The sequence below is a fragment of the Nyctibius grandis genome, chromosome 4, assembly GCF_013368605.1.
Source record: "Nyctibius grandis isolate bNycGra1 chromosome 4, bNycGra1.pri, whole genome shotgun sequence".
Classification (NCBI taxonomy): domain Eukaryota; kingdom Metazoa; phylum Chordata; class Aves; order Nyctibiiformes; family Nyctibiidae; genus Nyctibius; species Nyctibius grandis.
In genome coordinates, this window is record NC_090661.1 from 101223192 (window position 1) to 101249457 (window position 26266).

The window sequence follows — 26266 nt, forward strand, 5'->3', positions numbered from 1 at the left end:
GAGTATTGAGAGAGATGGAAATAAACAAGTGAATGAAATCTGATGGGCAAAATAAATGAAAAATAACAGCAAATGTAATTATTTCATGGCTGGTTTGAAGTCTGGTATATGTAAGATTATGCATAGGTCCTCTCTGTCACTTGTGTGGTAGTTCTCGTTGACAGAGAGCTGTGTGCTACACCCAAGTACCTCTGGATGGCACTGTTAGTACGTTCACGTCAGTATTAGCTGCAGCTCGGGACCTTCTCAGAAAGCTAAGGGTGTTTTTGCAAAAGCAGTGTACAGCACAAAGGCGTCAGGGTTTTGTCGTAGACGCTGAGTGTTGGTGCAGTGGGATTTCCACCGATTCCAGTTAGGAGAGTCTAGCAGCTTGGGACATGGGTGATCACCCCAGTTGAGTTGTCCCTGTGTTTCTACAACCGTGAGTAGTTTTTATCATTTCCACTACAACAATGGTGCTTCACTTCAGCAAAACAGATGCAGAGCTGATTTGAGAATAAAATAAAACATAACAGAGCAACTATCCCGAGGAGTTTTTGCAGGTGGATTTCACAGCAAGCTGCTGGATACGAGGAAATTACATAATTAGCTCAATTTATCCCAGTGAAGATATTTTGCCTGTTGTTCTGTAGGTCCAGGAGAGCTCTGTGGCACCACTCCGGTCTCACCTAAATGCTGTCCCTGACTGGCAGACATTGTCACCTCTGGGGCACGAGGGTGCATTGAGGCAGCTCTCCTTCTTTCAAGGGTTTAATGCAGTTTACATGAACGTCTTTGAGCTCTGCTGCCCACCAAGTGCCACCAAGGGTTAGGCACCATGGCACAGAAGACAACACGAGTCAAGGTTTACTGTACTGTTTGTTGTATTCCAAAGGGACTTCAGTGATCACATGCAGATTGCAGGCTGCAGAGCAGCTTGGTGCATCTTACTTGCTTTAATAAGCTAGAAGAAAAGGTCCCCTTTGGCCCTGAAAGCCTTTTATGGAAAGAATCAGTCAATTTGCTGATGCAGAGGTTTCAGCAGTAGATAGGGATGGACAAGTCTTCCGTGGGGCGGGCAGCCTCCAGCCGGGTACAGGAAGCTGACTTCAGCCTGCGGTGTCGCAGGAGCCTTTCTCCGTGGTGGTGCTGTTTGTGTCCTGTTGCTCAGCGACGGTGGTGACGGTGGTGCCAGCTCGCCGCTGAACTGAGGAACTGGTTTTGTGAATGGTTGGCTTGGCAGGCAAGTTGAGGTCCAGAGGAGAAGCAGAAGGGGTGTGCATGGAGCCCTGGGGCTGCTTCACTCCCTGGTCTCTCACATTCCTGGCCTCTGCAAGGTCTTCTTCAGTGTTGGCTGCTTTCAGGGTGAGATTCAAAGTGTGGATTAAGCTGCTGCAAAAACATGTTTTACTCCACCTTGCGTGGAGGTCCTGAAAATTAGCTCCTTTGTCGTGCTTCTTTTAGATCTTTAAAGTTTAATAAAATTTGTGCAGCTGATTTCCTTTAACATGACAGGCTTTGCACATTCCTCACTCCTACATCTATACTTTTCTCCTCTAAAGCACTTAATCCTCCAGCAGGACTTAATCTCCTCAAGTGTTGAGCTCTTTCTGAGTAGCCAAACCAGGCATGGCGTAGATTAGTCCATGAAATGTAATAAATCCTAGCTGCAACATGGAATAAGATTTCTGTTGGCACAAGTCAGTAGTGGAAAGGTGTAGGGATGAGATGGTGTTTTGAGTTGATCTCAGCCAGCATGGTTCTCCAACATGGGGCGAGCAGTTGGGTTGGCCAAGTATAGCCCTTCTTAGGCGTAAAATCCAAATGCAAAGGGTCGGTCTGGTCTGCAGATTTGTCCACTCTCAGTTTGTCCCTTCTACAGGACAAATCAGGGCATTGCCGCAGACTCCTGTGTACCAGGAGAGGAAGCTAGTGTTAGGTTTTTCAGCATTGGGAAATCTGATGCTAATTGCGAAGTTTCTGTGCACACCTGCGTGGAGGCCCTTCACAGCCAACATCTTTCCCATCTAGGGAAGAACATGTACTTGTCTTCCCGCACAGGGTATGTGCTAATTCTGCTTGCAGCTAATTGGCCTTCACATCAAACCAATAATTTCCACAATAGCTATTGATTCTGCAATGCTGCATAATATCCTCGTTCCTCTTTGCAGCGTGCAAGTTAGAGCAGAGAAAAATCACTTTGAGGCTTTTCCAACTGTCTCCCTGTAAAATCAGAAACAGCTTTCAGGTGCGTCAGTGCGTCAAATTGCAGGTGGTTCTTGGCAGGGCAGAAGAATTACCTACTCCTTTCTCCTTGTTCTTATTTACAGGTCTTGATTTGTGAGTAAAGGCCTTTCCATCGCTGGTGAGTGGCCATAGCCAGGAGTGTTCATGGCAGTGGTACCCGCTGCCCCTGCTCACCTGAAACGGGTTTCAGAGTCTGGCAGTATGGGTTCATTCCATCTCAGTGCCCACGTGAGGGTTTCTTCATTTGATTAAGGATTTATCTCATGGCCACGGCTGATACTGCAACATCCCTGAGCTCCCTCGTTATGGACATAAAGGATAGCCCAGGGATGGAGGATGACAGGACGGGGTCCCGCAAGAGCTGCCATCTCTCTCCAGCTCTGCCACTGTTCTCCAGGAGAACTGGGTCAAGTTTCTTCACGTTGCTGTTCTTCAGTTTCCCCACTTTATAATTATCCTTTGAGAATAATTATCCTAACTTTCTTAATAAAATGCCTTGTGATCTGTTATCTGATTGCAGAAAACATACAGAATTTCTACAGATTTGTAGGAAATCGGCTTGCCTGGAGAAAAATACAGACGTCATCAAGACCAAAGTTGTGACAGAGGAAAGGTCCTTTAGGCTGCCATTGTCAACTTATTAAGGATTGAGGAAAACAGGGTGGGTCTTTATAATAACCTCCTAAATGAAGTTATGAAATTATTCTTAAAAAAAAAGATTTCCACCCATAGATAAATTCGCAGCTGTCACTGTGATAGTAAATGAAAGCTCATGACACCTTTTGCGAAGAAATAGCCACATCTTACTGCTCTGCAGAGAAGCAGCATCCCTCCACCCTTGCTTTTTTGCTCGCTGCCTTACTAACCACAGCCAAGATGAACAATTGTGTTAGTTTGCTCACATCTCCTGGGTCTTGATGGAGCATACCAGAACTGCCTAATGGGAGCGAACAGGCAGAGGCACTCCCTTTGTGCTGAAACAGAACCAGAGGCACTTTGATGGCTGACAGTCCTGCTAATTAAGCCTGTGTCAAGTATTAAACGGACTTCCAACCCATATTTACACTGTGAAAAGTTGTACTGTAATTCATGTTAGTTAATGTTTTAAGCAATGTTTATTAAAACCTAGTGTCAGCCAGTCTGTTTTCATTTAATGTGATAGCTGGTTGCAGTCAATCCTAAGGCATAGTCTTACTCACTATTTATTGCATGTTCAAATCACAGTTTGCTCTGCCCACGTGAGGATCTTCCCATGTGTTTATCAATTTCTTGACCACAATTTGGTTACTGTAATCTTTGAATCAGCTTTCTAGAGGAAGTTCAGAGTAAATACTGCAGTGCCTTAGCATACACACACTCATCTGACAACAGCCTTAAAGTTTGCCAGTGCGTTCAAATGTCCAGACACAGAAATTACAGTTTTAGTATCTGGTGCTTTAGGAATGAGTGGCCTGTGAGCAGGTTTAAGTTCTTGCTGCTGTAGTATGCTGTTACAATCCAACCATCCTTTGTTCAGCATCGGGTGTAGCCAACTGTAATGCAAAATAACAAATTGCATTGGAAATACATCATTGTTGAACTACAAGTGGTGAACTTGGGAAGCAGAAGATTTTATTCTCTGACTCTAAAGAATCATCTTTTGTGTATCTTGAGTATTGCTGTTTCCTTAACTGAACATAGCCAAGGGTTTACTTTCCAGCAAAGTTACTGTTTTGCATTAGAAATACCAGTTGGACTAGATGATTGTTGTAGGTCCCCTCCAACTGAACTGTTCTATTCTATTTTATTTTATTCTATTATATTTTATTCTATTCTATTTGGTTCTAAATGCAGATTATACCTGAGCTAAAACACACCTGAAAGGAGTGAGGGGGAATAGAGAGTTCTGCTACGTTGTAACTAATTTGTAAATTTAATTATCTTCAGTCTAAAAGAGAAATGGGAGTTTGTTGGTGTTTTTTTTTAATTAGCAGATTAATTTATTTGTTGGTACCATAATAAACCTTGAGGAAGCAGAGTCTCCTCCAGACATAGCCATGGTGGGTGCTGTACGTATGCTCATGTGCTGCTCTGAAAAAATCAGTCTGAATATCAGAAGAGAGATCAGTCTGTGGTGAGAGGAGGGAGGAATGTGTCAGGTCAGTGAGGACATGCAATAATACCCAGCTGTCTCGCCAGTTCTGCTCTCTACCTGTCTAACGACCGACTTTTCCTCAGCAGTCCGACCCTAATCAGCTGTCACATCTCCAACACTTATGAAAGGAAGCAGTTTGCATTTTGCAAATGAAGATGGTAGTGACTGCACCAGCCTGTGCTGCAGTTTTGCTTCCCCTCTTGCTTCACATCCACACAACGCGTGCTGTAGCAGAGGCAGATGCCTTAAAGGTTTCCATTTCTCCTTTTCTGAAGTTGATAAATAAAGGGCTGAAAGAGGAGGAGGTGGTACCAGTGTCAGCTACCAGTGGGACCTGGGAGGGCACGTGGGTCCGGTGGGCTTGCTGTGTGGGACTAAACCCCTTCCAGACCCTCTCTGAAAAGCATCCAAAGTTAATGGCCATTTTGTTTTTCTTCTCTTTTGCTCTGGTGCCTCGATGTCTTGGTAGCCCATGCCAGCCTGGGCTGGCAGCCTTCCTCCGCCTGATACGGCCACGTACACTCAGGCATCTGCATGAGTAACACCAGAACCCTTGGCAGCTGCTTGTCCAACCAGTTTGTGTTTCTCTCCTCCCCGCAGATACTGATTCATGAGCTGAGGTGGTGGTGGCTGGCCTGCCTGAAAGGAGGCAGCTCAGGGGCTCGCCAGGGTTTCCCTGGAATGTGTTCACCTCCTGCACAGCACCCGCTGGCACTGCAGACACCGTGGCCTCCCCCGAGCTGCCTGTCCGAGGGGACCCGCAGGCTCCTTGTTGGGCAGGTCACCTCTAGCTCCTGCTAGACCCCCAGCCTCCCTCCCTGGTACGAGCCCGAGCACCGCAGTCTACAGGGTGGGACAGGGAGCAGGTCCTTGCTTATTTTTATCTGTAGGGGCCTTTTCTCAGTGTCAGCGTAAGGCTGCGGCAGAAGAATTCCCCAGCGCAGCAGTCGTGGGAGCTGGCTGAGCGCAGCAGTGTTTCTCAACACTTGTCACTTGCAGAACGCCGAGCTGTATTAGCTTGTTCAACATTTGACAGCGATGATGAATACCATACCAATCGCTAACTACTTTATTTCCGTAAAAATGCTAATGAGCGTGTTGAAATGTGCTGCAGAAATGGCAGAGCTGGGACAGCTGCACAATTGTGGTTTCACTTGAGATTTCCTTTTTTTAAGACACAGGTTCCTCTTCTCTGCATATTTTTTTTTGCCTTAGTTAAATGTCATCCCAGCTCGCTTGGTGCGTGGAGTCCTCTCAGAGCGTGGCAGAAGAGGAGGCTGCTCTGATTGATAAAACCAAAGCAGAGCGTTGTTTTCAAAGGGAGAGAGAAGCAAACAAGAGAGAGGCCAAGTCAGCTGCTGATGTAACTCCCTCGGAGCAAATGGTTTAGTATCTGAAATTTAATCTTCTGGCTTGGGCTCCTGCTTGCACTGTAAACATGCTTGGGAGCCGTGGTGCTGGAGCAGTACCATGTGCCAGCGCCCTGCAAGCACAAAACAACCAAATATTCATGTTTTAATGTTGTGCTGCATGGCCTGTGGATGCTGGAGGGTCACCTGCAGGCTCATCTAGTGACATTCATTTTTTCCTCTAAGAGTAGGTTTAACCAACAGACCCAGAGTGGCTGGGTAGTCCCCGGTGTGTTTTTTTGCCCTTGCATCACCGTCAGCTCGGGCACACGGCCGTGCAGTTGTAGGGGACGCGGGTGCTCAGAGGTGGGGTGCCCTCAGAGGGCCACCAGCCGTGGTGACTGGTCCCAGAGCCATGCTGGGAGCCCTGCTGCAGGCACGTGGCTTTCCCAGCAGCCACAGAGGTGACAGGGACAGGTGTTTGTTGAGGTGCGTGGGAGCGGGGCTGCCAGCCTGCTCAGGCTGAGGGAACACAGAATCACAGAATCAATCAGGTTGGAAGAGACCTCTGGTATCATCGAGTCCGACCATTGCCCTGACACCACCATGTCAACTAGACCACGGCACTAAGTGCCATGTCCAGTCTTTTCTTAAACACCTTCAGAGATGGTGACTCCACCACCTCCCTGGGCAGCCCCTTACAATGGCTAATGATCCTTTCTGAAAAGAAATGCTTCCTAAAACAGCCACAAGACACGTGGGCTCTGCTGGGCTTGGGCTGGTGGCTGGTTCTCACCTCCTTCAGGAGGCATGATGTGACTTGCCCGGTGTTAAAAATAAAGCACCCAGCAATGCCAGCTTTAGGTCTTCTACAAGCGCTGGGAAACTCTCATGGCTCCATGCGTGAGTGCTCATGTACTGCAGCGGGAGCAAGAGTGATATGTGAGGGAAGGAGTTTGGGTGAAGAGCAGCTCTCCCCCGCCAGCGCTGGTCAGTGCTCTTCGCTGGGGACGGAGACAGCCTGCAGCTGGTGCTGGGACGTGACTCATGTTCATGCTGTGCCCTGAAGCGATTACGATTCTCACTTGTCTGTGGTTTTCAGTCATTGTCAACAGTGTATACGGTTACACCCCAGCCCTGCGCGCTCGCGGGTTGCTGAAAGATGAGCTTATTCAGCGTGCGGGGCTGGTGCTGTTGCGTGGGGTCTGCGTCTTTAAACTTGAGCCATCGGCCTCCCTGCAATCGGGGATGAGTCTCGGGGCCGGGGAGCTCTGGCTGGCTGCAGCCGCTGCACACACTGTTGTTCTTTGTGTCAACGTGCAGCTCGTCTCAAAAGCTTTTTCCTTTTCTTCTTAACTCCGCTCTGACTGGGTATAAAATGCTCCCACACGATCAGCGGGGTCTAATGCTCTGCTAAATGCTGCTCCCGGTCCGTAGGACCATTCCCGTGTGGATATAATTTCTGTGGCACCTTCAGGGACTTACTCCAGTCATTTTGGAGGGTGGTCTTGGCCATGTTTCTTGCATGTTACCTATGCAGTGTATGCTTTTATTTCACAGCTCCGGTTGCTTTTCCATTCCCAGTTGTGCTCTGAGTGCCCCCTGAGGTGCACGGGGAGGAGGGGGTGTCAGGTTTGCCCTTCCAGCTTCCACTCACTCCCAACCCGTTGTAACTGCTGTCAGTCTACGTGTCGGCAGAGTTGCACAGTCTGTCCCTAGGTGGGAAGCTGCAGACGGCGGCTGCGTTCCTGCAGAAAGAAGGGCTGTGAGAAAGAAGGGTCTGGAGGGTCTGACCTATGAGGACCGGCTGAGGGAGCTGGGGTTGTTTCGCCTGGAGAAGAGGAGGCTCAGAGGTGACCGTAGTGCAGTCTACAACTACCTGAAGGGAGGGTGTAGTGGAGTGGGAGTCGGCCTCTTCTCCTAGCGATAGGACAAGAGGACACAGCCTCAGGCTTCACCAGGGGAGGTTCAGGTTGGACATTAAGAAGCATTTCTTCTCAGCAAGGGTCATTAGCCATTGGAAGGGGCTGCCCAGGGAGGTGGTGGAGTCACCATCTCTGGAGGGGTTTAAGAAAAGCCTGGACATGGCACTTAGTGCCATGGTCTAGTTGACATGGTGGTGTCAGGGCAATGGTTGGACTCGATGATCCCAGAGGGCTCTTCCAACCTCATTGATTGATTGATTGATTGATTGATCCTGCCCCGTTTCCAATAGCAGCAGGGCAAACACCCGAGCTGGTCCCTCTGCGTTGCCTTTGCAGAGAGAGCTGGATACCTGCAGGTCTAAGTCCTCTCATCCTTAAGCAGGTCAGGCAGATCATGTGCCAGAAGCATCTGTTGCTCTGCACCGCCTGTAAGCACAGCTCGCTGGGGCACGGGAGGCTGGACGGGCTCTGGGGAAGCTTCCTCTGCCCCTTGCCCAGGCTGGGCTTGGGGGGGGACCAGCTCCACCTGCAGCAACTCATCCCTTGCTTAACTGACCAAAGCACAACACAGGCATTGGCTGATCAGTGTGTTGCAAGTAGGGAAATTAAAGCAGAGTTATTTCACCACTAACGAGAGTTTGGGGAGCAGTGGAGGGGCATGGCCCCATGGGTGATGGAGTTAGCAGAGCTGGGTGCGTGTGTATTAGCTCAGAGGCTCGGGGCTGCACAACACCCTGCGCTTTGCACGCTGCAGCCACAGGGCCCTTCTTCCCCATCCCCCTCCCCATGCCCTGGGACCCTGCCAGTTCCCAGTTTGTACTGGAGGAGACGGGTTTCTCGCAGCGCAAATTTCCAGAGGGCTACGTGGGGCAGGACGCAGCCAGCAGCGCTCCGCAGTGCCAGATCGAATTCAGACCCTGGTTTTGGTTTTCCAGTTGCAGTTTCAGGAGGGTGGGAGGGAGCTCGAAGTGGTTTTCATCTTGGCGTGAACTGCCGGAGCACCGTGCTGAGCAAAGCAGCGGCCGCCTGCCTTTCGAAGGGGCTCCTGTGCTGCAGAGCCCCTTCACCTGCCACAAAGCCGAGCTTTGTTCGAACCCCAGCAGGCGTTTGCAGTTGAATAACGTGAACTGTTCGGCTCGGCTCTTGGCTGCGTGACACTGAAATCAGGCCTAAATATAGGAGGGTGTCTGACCCTGAAGTGAAGGGTTTTCACTCGTAACCCAGCCGGGCGCCCGCCCAGCGTGACATCATCCAGAGGGGAAGTTGGAAAAGCTTCCAAATTCGTTGCTTTCCATGCAGGAGCGCTGAACGTGTGTGTCAACAGATAATCAGGTGGCACATTCTCCGTGGAATCAGGGGGAGGAGGGAATGGGGAAGAAAAGACCTGATGATAGAGGAGAAGGATCAGAGCCACATGTCGGAAGACGATTTGGAGAGTGTTGTCTGTGTACAACTCGAGGGGAGAAGATAGGAGCAAAAAAGGTCCAATTCAAGCAGAGCCTGTTCCATAAATATGACAGCTTTGTTTCCTTTTAGGTGTGCTAAAAGGTACTGAGTTACAGTCGAGATTCTGACCATCAGCCCACCCAGTGATATCTGGTGATATCAGTTACAGTTGTGGTTTGAGTCCGCATGATTTAGACTTGCAAGTGCATGAATACAGCTCCATCGTGGCCATTGAAGCATCCGAGATGGCCGGGTGCTGAATGACCTCCCTTGGTTTCAGCTCTCTGATATTTGAAAGCAGCTTTGCCCGGGCTAACCTTCAGGGATGTGGTCAAATTCTGTGCTCAGGTAGCATGGATGACCTTGCTATTGTTGTTCTAAATCCAAATTGCTTGGACCAAGTTCCTCCTATTCCTGTGCTAAGCTTCTTTGTCTTCTTTAAAAATGATAGTGTGTAAAAAGAGCAGCAGGCAGTTTTCCTCTGAAACTTGATGTCTCTCTCCCTCTGGATGCTGCCAAGTGACTCCTGTGCTCGTCCCCTAACGAGGACACCTTTACCTCGGTGTTGATGAGGGCACGCTGGAATTCGGAGCTTTTTTCAGCTGGTGAGAGCTAAGTGTGATATTTAGACAGGGTGTCTCCATTATCTATTTTCCTTCTGCCTTTTAAACTCTCATTACATATTTATAATGCTGTTAGAGCAAAGATGCCTAAAGCACAACCATGGGCAGTGTTTGGTCTCCGAGTCCCAAATGAAGCTGAAAAAAACTGCTGTTGCTGTGAGAACACTGTGTCAAGAGCTGATTTCATGCATACTGCTGGGCATTTTGAACCAACGATGATAATTAAAAGAGGAGAAGAGTTTTACCATATCAATGTCTGATCTAATAAGAAACGAATTGATTTGATTAGAGACTGAGAGAAGTGTTCAGGCATGCCTGCCCTTCTTGGGGTTTTCATGCTTTTAGATCATCACAGCAGTGAAACTCTTCCTATAGACAAGCAGGTTTGTAGACATCTGCCACAGCAACAGGCGCAGACGAGCTGCTTTTCACTTCATCAGCCTTCAGGTAGGATTTGTCTGACTAAGCATGAGGATGTTTCTGGTTGTCTGCTGGGAAATGACCAGCCTGCGGTTGCAAAGGTGTTTCATTGGCGTCGACTGAGCCCATGGAAGGCAGATGATGGCCCAGACAGGGTCAGGAATTAACTTCCCATACTAGGGTTAAGTATATGGCCCAGAGAGGGGCTTGGACAGTTATCCCATGTTTTACCCATTTTTTATGTGAAAGCTTGAAGCCTCTCTGACTGAGAGACCAATCTCTATTTGCAACTAGACTGTGAAACTTCTTAGCTTTTGATCTCTGATACTTTTTATTAAGTACAGCCTAACTGGAGTAACCATGTGAAAGGCAGGGACCTAAAGCTAAACAGCTGGAATAAATCTCGTGTACGCCAGCAGCGAATGCCAGTCCCGCTGTAGGTCAGCTGCTCCATTACAGACCCCTCGTTTCACAGGGCATTAATGGAGCTGACATAAATGAAAGCAAGGCACAAACTAAAAGAGCTGGCTTTTATTCTTGCAGACAGAGCTCTTTATTTTTCCTTGCTGGTTGAGATGTTCTAGCAAACACTCGACTTCCTTGTCATCTTTAAACTATGTAGAGAGGTGGGGAGTTGGCTTTTACCAAAGCAAATGGACTTTTGCTTTGAAAAGTCCCTTCCTGCAGTTTTTGGCATGACTGATCATCTTGCTCTCAACAGGCCATGAGCTTCGTGATACAGTAGTTTTGTACAAAGCTGTGTTTTTATGCACACAAGCTTTTAAAGCTGCATCTCTCTGAAAACACGTCCCTAGATAGTCATCCTGTAGTTTCACGCACAGAGGTGGAGATGGGTGCAGAGGACTTAGTGGGGAAGAGGGAGCGGGCTCAGGCGCTGTGAGACGGCAGCCAGAGGCAGCTTTTTCCCCTCACCAGCCACTGGTTTCCATGTGGGTTTTTCTACTGTGTCTTTCTGGCAGTTCAATACAAGCATTAATGCATTTATTCCCAGAGCAGAGCTTTGAGATCCTGCCTTAACTGTGCACGCAGGGCTGAGAGGCACAGAGGTTAAACCTAACGCTGGCCCAAGGGTCAATTGCTCACATGCTTAGTTTGAAAGTACTTGAGCATTACATGTAAACATATGTTGGGAACGCCGCTCACAGCCACCGCGGGGGCATCCGTGTGGGCTCAGCCCTGCTGCAGATGGGCTCCCAGCTGGCCCCGGGCAGGCGCTCGGACAATCACAGTGCCCAGAGGAAAGCCTGGGCACTGTGGAGGAACGGCATGGCCGGACAGAGGGAGAATACTCTCCTCCACAGAGCGGCACGGAGCTCTGTCATCTCAAAAGCATCCCTGTCTCCCTTCATCAGGTGTCAGAGGTGCTGGTCTCCTTTGGGCTGGCTCACAGGGGCTCTGCTGAGGTTGCTTTTCCCTCTGTCCTGGCTTCTGTTAGTGGACAGGTTTTGGCTGAGGACTCTGAGGCTGACTCCAGTTCGTACAAAGTGGGTACAAAGACCTCAGCTGAAAGAAAAAAAACCAAACCTGTCTGCATTTAAATCAGCCTAATTAAAGTGTTTTTTTTCCAGGAGCTGGCAGGCACACTGCATTGCCTGCCCGAAGTGATTTGTGCAATTACCGTCTTTTGTGTTTGTCTGGCGGAGTTTTTTCTTACCGCACTCATTTATGGGACGTTGCTGGGGAAAGATCACCTCTGTGCAATACGTTATTTCACGTTTAGACATAGGGGGCTGGATTTTCACCTGCTCTAAGGAGTGGAGTAAATCGGCGGAGCTCTGCTGATTTACACCTGCTGGTGCTCTGGCCCACTGGGTGCCTGCAAATAGCTTAGCAAGAAAAAAATGGTTTCTCCATCCATCTGGAACACGTTGCATGCATCAGGGAAAGGAGAGGCGCTTGTGAGAGCGAACGCTTCATTTATCAGTGCACGAGCTATTGAAAAGACTGGATGTAGCTGGGATAATTATAACCAAGATTAGTCTTCTTGGAATGGAAAAGTAATGACAATCCTAATTTTACTAAATCCTCTGAAATTTACTGTCTATTTATTTAACACCCCAGACCCTTTCCTGCGCCAGAGGATCGGCTAGATTTATGGAGGTGCAGTTTAGTAATCTAAATACTCCGGAGTTCATCTGCACGGCCCGTGGGCTGCTCTGGTTATTTTCACTGTCACTGCTCGGCGGCCGTGGGAACTGGGAATGCAGATGGGAGCACAGGGAGGCACAGGCCAAAAATCAGCTGCAGTCAGTCGAAACACTCTTCTTTCACTTGCTTTCCAGGCAAGAAGTACCTGGCCTTCGTAGGCAGCTTTAGCTGATAGGACAAGAGGACACAGCCTCAGGCTTCACCAGGGGAGGTTCAGGTTGGACATTAGGAAGCATTTCTTCTCAGCAAGGGTCATTAGCCAGTGGAAGGGGCTGCCCAGGGAGGTGGTGGAGTCACCATCTCTGGATGTGTTTAAGAAAAGACTGGACATGGCACTTAGTGCCATGGTCTAGTTGACATGGTGGTGTCAGGGCAATGGTTGGACTCGATGATCCCAGAGGTCTCTTCCAACCTGACTGATTCTGTGATTCTGTGATTCTGTGCTGTTGGGAAGGGAACAAAGATCCTTCCATCCCCTCTTCAGGAGCTGACTGTTTTTTCCTCTTTCCAGCATATCTGTGTTTTTTTTCCCTGCACGTAAGGAGAGGCGATATGTATTCAGAAATTCCCCATGCAGGGAAGGTCGTAGTAGCAAGTGCATATTTGAATTGGAGAGCTGACTGCAGGTTCCCTGTGACAAGCCATGGTTATCACCTGTCCGTCCTAGAGTCTTATCAAAACTGAAAACCCCTGCTAGGAGCTGAAATAGCAGCACAAGAAGGAAAATCCCTTTGGGACAATAGAGGGTTTGTTAAAAAAGAGGAGAGGTTATCCAGAATCCATGGAAATGAAGGCAGGCAAAGGAGCAGACCTATGAGCCTGGAAGCTCTTCTGCTGCCATCATTTAATATTAGCAGAAGATGCCTGGACTGGGGTTTAATAATTGTTGCTGGTGTTTTTTTCTAGCAAGTTCGTAATTGCCAGGCCTGTCTGCATTTGTGGGTTTATGAGCTGTGCTGCCTTTTGGCTGAATATTTACTCTTTTCCTACCACGAAAGTAACTGTCTTTTCCAGTCCAGCATGCCTTGCAGGAGTTGAAATGCATAGCCTTGATTTCCTGTTCAGCTCTATAGCACTGTGGGATTTCAGAGTTGTTATAAGCACACACAAAACCCAAACGTCAAACCCCGAAAGATGAAAATGTTGGTCCAAAGAAGACAGAAGGAAAATTTCCTTTGACTCCTTCCGAGCCAGAGTTTCAGTCCAAGGGGTTCGGTAGCACTGTAAGCCTTTGTGCTTCAAGACACAAGCCAAATTCTCACTAATAAAATTTAAAAGGCAATTTTCCTTCAGGGCACAAATTCTAATATAAAACCTCCTACATTTTCCTAAACCACTGTCAGAAACTGGCCACTGTTGAAAGCAGAATGCGCAATGAGATCGGGCTGCCTGTCTGAACTGGCGTGGCGGCTCTCGCGTGCTGCGCCTTCCTATGTGAACACGCAGGAGGGCTGCGTTGGCACCGGTACTGCTGCATCGTCACTGGTACTGCTGCATCGTCACCAGGAAGGCCACAAGCTCCAGGCAGGTTGGGTAATTGAGAAAGCAGGAGGGGAAGAGGGCTTTTAACATGTGCTTGGGGGTGTATCAGGAAGCCTCGGTGCCCTGGTTGCTGAAGTAGTGTCTTTCCAGTCGCATGCTCCCAGCTCCTGTGCTACCATCCTTGCCTGCCCCTCACCTTGGTGGCTGACTCACATTTTTGTCCAAGTCATGAAGAGTTTGGGTAAGGTGTTGAATGATGCGGGATTGGTGGTTTATTAGGGAACATGAGAGCTTTGTAGCCTTGGAACTGTGAAACATTTGGCCGTAGCGAAGCAAAGGAAGAAATCTTTGCATGTTCTTAGGAAAGTGGTGGGACACCAACACAAAATGTACCCCCCACCACGTGTCCTGAAGAGAGCTAGTACCCTTAGTGCCAGCTCTGCTCCACATTCACCCCTTTTGTAGGCAGCTCGTTGAACCTGAGAGCTGACAGCCGCTCCAGGTGTTAGGAAGTCAAAGCGACTTCCTGAGATCTTTGTATCTCACTGGTTTCCTGCTGCAGCGTGGGCAAAAATTATAGAAGCCAGGCATCGGGCAGCGAGAGGCAGGTTTAGGAGTGGCTTCTGGCTCGTGCTGCCAGCTGTGCAGCAGCTGCGGTGCAGCCGTGGATGTCGGAACATGCCATCCATACGTGGCAGGCTCGCCGGGCTGGAGAGCCACGTGCAGGTCTGGTCCCTCTCCGGCTGAAGCTGGTGGGAGCCTTTCGCATTGCTCCCGAAGAGCTGAAAAAGGTCTTTCAAATCCCACATGTATCGCTTTCTTCCTGTTTCTTGATTACTTTTAAAACATTGCACACCCCAGTCACAAGAGGCACAGGCTTTCTTCAAACCCTGACCTGGGATCACTTTCAGCTACAGAAACCACTGCAGCTATAATCTCAGCGCTGTGTCTCGAGAGAGCGTTTTCATGTTGCGTAAAAACAGGGCTGCTCAGAAGTTGCTCTAAGAGGCTCTTGGAAGATTTGGGAAGCGTGTTACAGAAGATATTACGAGTCCAGAGGAGGCCACGAAGATGATAGGAATGCTGGATCACCTCTCCTATGAAAACAGGCTGAGAGAGTTGGGGCTCTTCAGCCTGGAGAAGAGAAGGCTCCAGGGAGTCCTTCTAGCAGCCTTCTAGTACCTGAAGGGGCTACAGAAAAGCTGGAGAGGGACTTTTTACAAGGGCAAGTAGTGTCAGGACGAGGGGGAACGGTTTTAAACGGAAAGAGGGGAGATTTAGATTAGATATGAGGAAGAAATTCTTTACTGCGAGGGTGGTGAGACACTGGCCCAGGTTGCCCAGAGAAGCTGTGGCTGCCCCCTCCCTGGCAGTGTTCAAGGCCAGGTTGGATGGGGCTTGGAGCAACCTGGTCTGGTGGAAGGTGTCCCTGCCCGTGGCAGGGGGGTTGGAACTGGATGATCTTTAAGGTCCCTTCCAACCCAAACCAGTCTGTGATTCTATGATTCTATGTTAAATAGGATGGCCGCAGAGGGGGGGATGGAGTAACCTCCTTGCCTTCCATCAGTGCCTTGGACCCTCCGTTCCAGCTGCAGTGTACATTATTTAGCTCAGAATTGCTTCTTCTGGCACCCTCCTCCCACACGCTTGTGTACTAATATGGCCTTTCTCAAGGGCTTTGTCCCTGCCAAAGCACAGCCTGTTACCAAAAGAAAAAAGACAATTAAGAGGAAGCAGTGGGGTTTGCCATATAAACGTTTAAAACTTACCCACGCTGAGTAATAATACAGAGCGTCGTTTCATCCAGACAGATGCTTCCTGGATCGAAAGGAGCGACTGGATCTGATGGGAATGGATAAACAGCTTTGTAGCTCCCAGTTCCTGTAGCTCAGCTCCCCAGCATCGTCCCAGTGACCATCCCTGCCTGGCCCCGAGTCTCTGCGTCGGGGGGCTCAAGCGAGGGGTTTCATGAGCAGCTCAAATCCTGGTTGCTGAGGGGTCTAGATGGAGACCTCTGTTCTGGCCCCAGCGTGGGTGCTCCTCCTGCCAGGTTCGGTAAGGGTGCATACGAGCACGCTGCCAGTGCCAGCAGCTCCAGCTGCCTCCTGATGCCAGCATGCTGCTGGCTGCCTGCTCTTAGGCCGTGCCCAGCATCATACATCCTTGTCCAGGGGGGCAGAAATCATCTCTGGGTGCCTCTGGGCAAACCAGGACAATCGAAAACTTCCCTCAGTTCCCTCTGTGGTGCTGGCATTGTGCCCACCACCTTCAGGTGGTGTGGGGACATCTCACAGGCATCACTTCTCAGGAAAAGCCAGCCCCTTCTGAGCAGGATGCTGTAACCCCACAGTGCCTCGGGAAGGAGCTGTACTGGCCTTCCTGACTTCACCTGAGGAATGAGGCTGTGATGCAGGCGTGAGGGAAAGGTGTAGGGAGAGGTTTAGGGGAAAAGCAAACCAAGCCATCGCTGGGCTCTGTAGGTTTAGAGGGATGTGGGGCTGAAAGCGGAGTGCTGGACCAGCCCAGCCTGTGCTCCAGGGCCCCGCTGCGCTCCCAGCAAAACCCACACACATGGCCAGGTGGGTTTTATCCAAGAGAGCAGTGCTCAAGGAGGAACATACAGAAAAGCTGCTGTGCTTTTTCCAGCTCACGTGCACCCGTGTTTTCTGAATGGAAAAATCCACGGTCCTGTGAGAGTGGCTGGAGAGAAACCCCAGCTCGCAGCCCTCTGCAAGGGCGCTGCGAACAGTGGAGACACGAAACGACCTGTATACGAGGGTAACTGGCAGCGTCCTTCTCACTTCTGCCTGACCTTTTCAGTGCTTAACTCGATCACCGGCCATTCCTCTTCTCCTCCATGGCAGCCTGGCAGGCGGCGTTGACGGGTCCAGCCACTCAACTGGCAGGAGGTGGCAAGAAAGAAAAAGCAACCAAGAGTATTACTGTCTTGCCTGAGTAATTCTGTGTGGGGTGTGAGGGCTGCGATGTGGTATTTGGCTGGGACTGGATCGAGCACAGACTGCATCCGTATTCAGCGCTGTCTCGGCCGGTTAGCAAGCTAACTTGATCCCAGGTGGCCATCATCTGGAGAGTGGCTGATTGCCAAGTAAATCCAGGAGCTGCTATCTTTATAGGAAACTCCTAGAAGATTGACTAGGCAGTAAAACAACAGTTTTCTATAGCGATTACTCTGCGGGGAATTTGGCCAGATCTCTGCATTGCAAATGTATGGGACATCGGCCTATAGAAATCCTTGAGAGTGCGATAGAATTTAATCAATTCCATTTGTTTGTGTGGAGAGTCAGCCCAGATCTCTGTGGCAGACGCCCAGGGAACGCTGGAGGCAGCATAACCTGTTAAACAAAGATACGTGTGGCCCCGTGAACAGAATACACCAAGTTTGCCTTTTTTTCCCCTTGGTCAGCCCTTCCCCTTACTGCAGTCTTTGCTCATCCTTCCATTCTCCTCATGTTTTCCCTTCTCTCTCTCTTTGCCCCAGATTCCTGTCTTTAGTTATTTGTTTCTTCGTTTCTGTGACTGCCTGGTTTTCTTCTTGTGCTTCATTCTGTGCTGCGAGGCAAGAAGAGACAGTTGCTCGCTGCGGGTCCCTGCTGAGGCCTGGCACTGTGCAGGAGCAGAAATGTGCTGGGGGTCCTGGTGGGCTCCCGCTGCTGCCCCGGGATGTCCCTTGACTTGGCACTTGGATGTCACTTGACTGTGCCCCGCGATGTCCCTTCGGGAGCACGCGGCAGAGAGCTGCCCTGCAGCAATGGGTGTTCTCTGGGGAGGTGGGTCCTGGCTTTGGAGTTACATGCCAAATGAGTTCCTAACGATCCGTGTTGTTTTAAGGGTTTTTATTTCCACATAAGTGACTTTCTCAGGCGTGTTTGTTATTCCCTGTGGGAACTCTCGGTTCTGCTGTATGTCCATGCTCTGTACAAGCAACAAATAGCGATCAAGAACAACCTATTGGCACGGTAATGTAGGGGCCAGCTGGTTGGACTGTGTATTCATTGGACTGGAGATACAGGCAACATGGAAATATGAAGATCTGCTGGCAGCTTCGGCTTCTCCTCTGTCTTGTTCGGCCTGCTGCCCTTAGAAATAACATGGAGGTTTTGTGTAATTACAGGAGATTTGAGAAAAGTGTGTTCTCTTGGTTTATCTGCTCTGAGTTTGCAGTTTGCATACTAACTGCGTGTTGTTTGCCATCCCCTTTACTGCTTCCCCTGGGCAGCTAGTTCTTTTTCTCTCTTTATTTTCTGGATCTTTCATACAGCGAGAGGAAAGAGGACCTTTCCAAAGGCACAGCACTATGTGACTGTAAAACTGCAGGAGGACTCAGGGCAGGGTATATACTCCCTAGGGTGTCCAGACTGTTACAGAGAAGACAGGCCACTGTCTCCATAAAGCCACGTGGCTCTCGCTGTGTTGTCAAGCTCGTTTCAGAAGACAGCGTGGGAGAAGTGTCCTTTATGCTGAGATTGCCGTGCCTGCTTTCCAAGTCAATGCTGGCTCCGCATCCAGAGCCAGCACATGCCGTGTAGTTGGGACACTTGGCAGGGCTTTGCTATCTGCAAATCATAATTACTAGGACAGAAAAAAACCAACCCTGGGCCAATCTTGGTCTTATCTGCTGGTATTCTTAATGAAAAGGCACAAAACTCCCGAAATAATCCCCCCAGGAGATTAAATACGGTATTTAACACCTTCCTAAAATAGCTGGGACTCAAAAAAGCACTCCAGTGTTGTTTCTGTGTCTTACAGAGTGTTTGCATAAAACATCTTCCAGTAATTTGGGTACTGCAGACAGTGCCGGGTCTGTTGGAGAGTGTGGCATCTGACCAGTGTGTTAGAGGGGAAACAGTGTCAGCATCAGAAAAACTGACATGTGAAATAAGCAGATAAATCAGCCTTGCTTTTCCCATAATAGGCCTGTCTAGTGCACTGAAAGGCACGTGGGTGGGGAGGAAAACCTAGTCGGTGTCGTGGAGTGACTTGATGAAGTTTGGTTCATCCTCGTGGGAAAATCCCAAGGATTTCAGACATACAGTCCAAACCTTGCTTCACTTGTCATTCACGGGCAAGAGCCCAGCTTTGTCTGATTTCAGAGACTAGTACCCACGTTGGGCTGCAGCTGGAAGTGAAGGAAGCCCTTCCTCGCTTAAACGGCTGCTCTGTCCCTCCTCTCCCCTCCTAGGAGGGCCATAATCTCCTGTAGGTTGAACCTTGCCCTCTTCCTTGCCCTCCTTGCCCACGGCAGTGCTCATTCCTTGGGCTCTGCCTTCCTGCCTTTTTTTTTTTGGGGCATCTATGGGCTCATGGGACCAGCACTCCACGTTTTTGAAAAACTTTTGGAAGTCCCCATTGCATCTGTGGATCCTGCAGAGCATCACTTTGGCTGGGCAGCCTTTCTGAGCCTGCATCCCTCATGCAGCATCCAACTCCCCATGGGAGCAAGCCGTCATTTTTGGGTCTCCAGCAGAGCAGCAGGTCCCAGGTCGTGGAGTCACCTTTCCAGTAGATGGCATCAAAGACAGAGAGTTCCTCTGCCTGACCCGGCCCCCCAGCTCTAGCTGGGGAAATGGGACTGGGGGGAAACAGCCCTCCCCAGCTACAGCCCCTCCAGTCCCGTTTCCCAACAGCGCTGGAGCAACTATTACTTAAAAAAAGGAAGCTCCTTAAAGCAGCTGAACCTTAAAAAAGCAAGCTGCACATTGCTTTTCTTTTTCTTCAGCCTTAAGTGACATGACCCGTGTCATATGCCAACGTGGGGCCTGGTGTTCCAGCTGGCAGTGGGGACTGGGTGACTGCTGCTCCCTGCCTTTTACGCGTGTTCAACCATTCAACCGTAATCTCACCTGAAAAATTCATTGAAAAAGCATTGATGAAAAATCATTATAGGCCTTTAGGTGCAGGTTTTGATGTCTGAATTTAGTTTACCTTCTAGAAGTAGATATAATTTTTGCATCTGCAGTGCCCTGTGGGGTAGGAAGATTAAAGGCATTTCATCATCTTTTTTTTCTTTCTTTCTTTATAAACCGTGAACAGACCTGATAGTTGTTGGAGGTCATTGATCTACTGGACATGAAGAAATCCCTCTTCTCCACTCCTCCGTGTAGGAATTCCCACGATCAGCAGGTTTAGCACACCGGGAGAGTCCGGTGCGCTGGAGCTGACACATCACATTTGAAAACCAGATCACTGACACATCATGTTTGAAAATCTGGTCACTGACTCACCATTATTTCTGTTCTCTTTGGGAGCATTTCCAAAATCGGGTTTCCTGCATTAGCAGAAGGAGGTCAGGAGGAGTGGGTGGCTACGCGGGGAAGTTTGGGAGGGGGGAATGTACGTGTAGTTTTTATTTTTAAACTTAGACCCCCAGTGAGTTTTAAATGTAATGATCATAACATACCATGCCCTTGGGAAGTGCTTGTAAGCTGCCTTCTGGCACTTGTATTAGCCAGTAGACTTAGCAGGGTTTTATGGATCTATTTTCAATTAAAAGGAAGGAGCTGGAGTTTCTTCCTGCTGGGTTCATCTTCTGCTCTGTTTATAAGTACGGCACAGACCAGGGTTACTTGCTTCACCTGGACAAGAAATTCCCTTGCAAAAGCAGACAAGATTGGAGAGGGAGAGCAAGATTCTTTTGAGGCCATATGGAAAAATTAACTTTCAGATGGTTTAAACTGCTGCGTGCTCCATTTCAACTTGACTATTCATATGCTCCCAGCTTTGAAGAATTGCATAGCCCCAGAAGAAATCTTTCTTGCAATTATTTTGTTCTAATTACTTTGGAAGTGAGTATCAGAGAATCACGTTCCTCAGTACCGAATGCCTGGCGAGCGAGCGCAGAGGTGGCAGAGGTCCTGCCTGCCTTTCACAGCAGGAGCGTGCGTGTACAGAGGAGAGATCCTGAACGTGATTGTAGAAACGTCCACAAAGATATGATGTGTATAATAAAGCTGCAAACCAGAAACAGATCCCTGAACAGCCCTGAGGCCCGATGGGTTGTCTCTGTGTCACACAGATAGTTGTTTAGTACAGATGGAAGGAGCGTGCGGCTTGATCTTTAGTATCGAAGAGGCTTGGGGGACCCGAAAATGTGGTAGGAGGGTGGGGGCGAGGCGGAGGGGCTCTGTTCCTCTTTGCCAGATGCCCTGTTCCAGAAAACGAGCTGATTTGAGATAGCTGTTATCTGCAGATCAGTGCTTGGGGCCTCCGTGTTGGTCACGCAGATGCTCAGGTACGGAGAGGCTGGGAACCATACGGGCTACTTGAATCCAGCGCTGGAGCTCTTTGGCTTGAGGCAGTGGACTGATGCTGATTTACACCCTCTTGCATCTGTCTCTCAGCCTTTAAAACCTGTGCTCTTATTGCCCTGACTCCGATTACTTTTGCCCCCACACCGTTGATGTGAGGAGTGTGCACGAGCAAAGGCATCATTTGCACTTGGCAAGGTCTAGGTGCAGGCTGGTGCTGCTCCCTGCTTGAGCTCAGTCCAGCCCAGCCCACTGAACACCTCCTGCCACTGCCTTGGAGGCAGGACTCCTCTGCCTGGGTTATTTTTTAACAGCGGGCAGTCTTTGACAAGTGTACCGCAGCTTCTAGAGGTCTGATCTTGTGAAAGGACTTTCATGTATGTTAATAGAAGGTCAAAAGAAAGTGTTTTTTTCTTCTCTGCAGATCTGCTGTCTTTGAAGCACCATTCAAATGAGTAGCACAGAGGGGGAGAAAAGGCTCTGTCCATGCCTACGTCTGGTCACTGGGTGAAACTGGGGATTCTGCTCTGTGGCTGGAGGCCTTGCTGTAAAAGTCCGTGAAATAACAGAATCACAGAATCAATCAGGTTGGAAGAGCCCTCTGGGATCATCGAGTCCAACCATTGCCCTGACACCACCACGTCAACTAGACCATGGCACTAAGTGCCATGCCCAGTCTTTTCTTAAACACCTCCAGAGATGGTGACTCCACCACCTCCCTGGGCAGCCTGTTCCCATGTCTGATGACCCTTTCTGAGAATTTTCTGAGAAATTGCAGGATGCTTTTCTAACTCAAGGACTTTTATTTAAGAAGCATTGGATTGTCATCCTGCTGAGTGCAGAATCGCTCCATCTCTGTGTTATTTCAGGTTTCTCAGGTTATTAAAAATCCTTGTGAGCGGGAGTGCTGGCGGGCTGCTGGAGAGGGGAGCACGCAGCTTCATGCAGGACCTTGTCTCAGTCTGGAAAGCGGTGCCAGGGCTTTGGGGTTTCTGTCCTTGAACTGGAACCGAACCTTCAGTATTTTGAAAACTGATTTGAACCTCGACCAGAGTGAAGGGAAAGAAACACTTACTGGGTTAGAATAGCGGTTTCGCTAAAGGCAAGCATCACCTGCCATGACATGACCTGCTCCAGCATCATGGTGTGAAGCTGAGGATGCAGTTGCCTGTTGCCGAGCTCTTTCCTGTTCCTGGCCTCAGTAGGCCCTTACAGTCAGGGCTGGACCCAAGCTGAAAGCACAGTGGAGAAGGGACTGGGTGACTCCTTAGTTTGCAAGGGTCCTGGAGACTTCTGCTTGGAGAAAACAGAAAGAGACTCTTTGTGGACTGTCTTCCCTTTTCATTTTGATCAGGCCATGGGTAAAGAGCAGGCTATTGCATAGCCACGAGTACTGTTGGAGTTTCTCACCCTGGGGAGATAACAAGGCACTCCAGGATGCTGTGCCAAGTGGTGATGGTACATATCCTCGAGAAGGTCCGGTGGCTGTGCAGGAGAGCAGGCTGCTGTGCAGCAGCAGCTTGTGGTGTCTCCTACACCAGTCAGGGCTTGGAGAGCACAGTCATGTGGTTCAGGAGAAGCACAAAATGTCTTTTTTGGTGTGTTTCCTGGGGTGAGTTGCCAAGTCTACGTGCAGGCACGCTGGAGGACAGGGGGTTTGTCTATTCCAGGCAGTTTTTGCCAGGATCTGTGCTCAGAGTAAGGCTGCTGCAAAAATCTTGTCTAACAGAGAGAAAGTTGACACAGAGCTTTGCTGGAGCTCAGGAAAAAAGCAAATCTGCATAGGGATAATGCATTTGTTTAATGGATTAGATCTGAAAACAGGATTAAGCCCTCCCGAGGGCTTTGAGGTGGCAAACAGAAAGCTCAGCCAGGCCAGTGGGTGCTCAATGTGGTCACATTGCACCGCAGAAACGGTCTGGGCACTGGCGGCACCTTTCAGGGGGTGCTGGTGCCTTGGGGGACCTTCGAGGCTGCAAGGGGCCGTCATGCTGGTGCTCACCAGGGGTGGGACCACCCGTGAGCTTCCAGATGTGCCCCTGGCCTCCGTCTCGGGTGGGAAGCAAACAGCATCCTCCAGGACGAGCAGTCCAGCGATGCTCCTCTTAAAACATCCAGGCTGCAGAGGGGTGAGGGAGGGAATCATTATAAATTTAGCACGTGACTTTTAAGGGCCAAACTTACCCCAGGATGTAAGCGGGTGCAAATCTGCCAACAGAAGCGACTAAACCCCTTTCATAAGGGTGAAACTGGACCGTGTTCTCCAGGTGTGATGGTACCACAGCGCTGCCCAATGTCACACAGTTCTGCGGTGTCAGGGAGGAGTTTGCTTCCCAGGGAAAAGTGCTGAAAGGTGCCAGTCACTTTGTTACCAGTTATCGTGTTCCCTGGGAATGAGGTGAGCAGAGCCTGAGGAACAGGAATCATGGGAAGAAAAGGGAATAGAGGAATGAAGTTGAAAGAAAACCAACCTGAGGCTTCCCAAGAACAGATCTGAGCACCTGGGACCGTTCAGGTGCTATCCTTGGTTACAAGAGCTGAAAAGCTAAGAGTGCTTGAAATGGGAGATAAGAGGGACCTCTCCAGATGACTCCTTATAACATGATGCATAAAGATCTGGCAGGCACCTGAAGTCTCACTATTAGTATTGTTTGTTCAGAAGGCACGGGTGGGCTTTCAGAATGCTGCTGTGCAATGGTAAACCCTCGATCCCAAATGGATTCCTCATTTGTGGCTTCAGGAAGGTTTATTTGCACAATAAAATGACCCACTCAGCAATACCTGGGGACTTCACCCCAGTGACCGGTCCACAGCCCTTAGCAGTCCCAGGAGACAGGCAGAATTTGGCTTTGCATGCGCTGAGGAATGAACGAATAAATAAATAATCCTTCCTGGCCTGGTGCAATTCACCATTTATAGTCATGCAACAAAATGCTGCATTCTGGTTTTCAGAGAGCTGGGAGCAGCGAGAGGGGGATCCTCTCCATCGCTGCGGGGGAAGCCTTGTCCCAGGCACAGGGCAAAGTATCTGATGGGAAAAGCTAAAAGGAGCCTGTGCTCTGCAAAAGCCACGGGGAAGCCATCCAACAGCAGCTCCATTTTGAGTTATCCTTGCCTGGTTTTCACATCGCTCATACATACATGAGCAGGAAGGCCAGGAGGGCTTGTTTTTGTGCTGAGGCTATGTAAGGGCAGCGAGGGAATCTGTTATTTGGCTCACAAAATTACTCGGCTGCTGTCTCACGGGCTGACATGGCTCACCTCTCGTGTTTCGTAGGGGAAGCCTGGAAAATTCACCTGCTTGTTTCAGTGGAGGCAGCACATTACCTGGCTGGAGCGCTGGGCCCTGAGAGGATGCTGCTTTACAACCTAATTCGAGCAACCTCATTTGCGTTTCAGATTTTACACACAGTTTTCCTCTGTAGTTGTGCCAGAGGAGCGCAGTGAGGGGCAGGTGGTGGTTCAGAGCCAGGCTGTTCGTCACAGGGCACCAGGAGCACAAGGCCACGTGAGGACAGGGCTGTGCGGGAGCTGTGCTCAGAGGTTACACCTCCCTTCTTGCGTGCATTGTAAAATGTCAGAGGTTTCTTGTAAGGGGCTGGGATTATCCTTTATAAAGTTTATATAAAGGATATTTATCCTTTATAAAGTTTAGCTTTATATAAACTTTTCCAAAATAGGTTTAATTTAATCATTTTAGTAAAAGAAGCATCAGCTCACATTTCTCTTTCACAGATACTTGACACTCTTGGGAAAGAGGAGCTCGTTTTGGCTTGTGAGATGGCTGTAGCTGCTTTTGGGTGTGTGTACACGTGCCCAGGTTCAGTTTATCTCAGCTGAAGTGGATTTCCTTTTCTTTGTTTTGTTTTCCTTTTCCTTTTTTTTTTAATATCTAATTTATGGGGCTGTGAAAACAGCCATCCGTGGTTGCTGCAGTTCTGTTAGACACTTCAAGATGTTTTACAGATCATCTGGTTTCAGTGAGGCACTTAAGCATTTGCTCAGCTTTAACAAAGCCTTAATCTTGTCCCTTGAGATAAGGATGAGTTCAAGTATCTTGTTGAAAAAGGAAAGATTTGTTGGATCTGTGTGGAGCTCAGTGTTCACCATAACTCCCTGAAATAGCCATAATACAGAATAAATTTGTCTGTTCCTGCTTAGTTCTCAGTGTAATCCATTGATAGTACAAAATGCAATTAGCAAGTGAGGGCTTCACTCGAAATCATTTTGTCCTATTGTCTGCCCCAAAGCTGGAGCCGAGGAAGGTCTCGGGGAAGAGACTGAGTCTGGTAGCAGAGGTGCTGAAGGCACATCCCCGCTCCCTGCTGTGCTCCTCGAGGACGCGTGCTCAGAAAGCCCTTCTGAGTACCCTGCGTTACTGTTCTCGTACAAAAACCGATGGAAGGCTCTTTGTCTCAACCCAGAGCTGCATGAAAATTAGCTGGGGCTGGTGAAGGAGGATCTATGTTATCTTTTTCTTAACCCTGCTTTACCTCTCCTTATCTCAACATGTAAATCCTATTGCTAATGGGATTTATTGCACAGAAGCCTCGGGAGCAAAGTCTGTGGCTTTTGGAGCAGCGTATAGCTCAGTTTTCTCAATAAATCATATCATTTCTATTCAGGTTGTTTAGCTGCAGGGTGTGATCGTGTGCCTGCTAACTTTCCTAGCTTTCACCAGAGTTATTTGGCAATATTTGTATGCACAGAAATACAGGCTTGCACGCATTTGAGGCTTCTCCTTTTACATCCCAGAAGCAAACAAGCCCAGGAAAGGGAGGTGTTGAAGGTAGCTCCGTTGTTAGGCTGACATTTCCTTTATTCTTGCCTGTGTGCGGTCGTTTTGGATGCTGGGTAGAAAAGCCCAGCAGCTTTCTCTAGCTTCAAGTCTTTGGTGTGCTTGTTTTCTCCGTTACAAGGCAGAGCAGTCCCTGCTTTGTACCCTCACTCAGCCTTCCTCCCATCCCTGCGGCGAGAGTGCTCCCAGCCTGTCCCCGTGTGTCCATCCCATCGCAGCGTTCCCCACCAGCCCTCTCCCTCCAGGGGACCTCTGCATGGGGTGTTTTGGACCTGTGCCGCTCTGATGGAGCAGCTGGATTTTTCATCTGTTCTTCCTAATGGGACACTTCTTGTTCTAACCATTGCTGTCCTGAAGTCCTGTCTTTGTCCTTGAATTAGATTGAATCATCTTCTCCTTAAACTCATCTTTATTTCTCGACGAATTTGC

The 26266-nt window shown here is 49.2% G+C and overlaps 1 protein-coding gene across 2 annotated transcripts in view; it reads left to right on the top strand.

Moving 5' to 3' along the window:
- The window catches only part of LHPP (phospholysine phosphohistidine inorganic pyrophosphate phosphatase), an 87944-nt gene that overhangs the window by 28197 nt on the left and 33481 nt on the right, over positions 1-26266 (top strand). The window contains exon 7 of one of the 2 annotated variants that reach the window (XM_068399188.1): positions 2310-2852. The exons of the other annotated variant lie outside the window; for it this stretch is intronic. Coding sequence (XP_068255289.1) covers positions 2310-2316 — 7 coding nt within the window. The 3' untranslated portion in view covers positions 2317-2852. Of the gene's footprint in view, positions 1-2309; positions 2853-26266 lie in introns of those variants that run through there. 2 annotated transcript variants of the gene reach the window in all.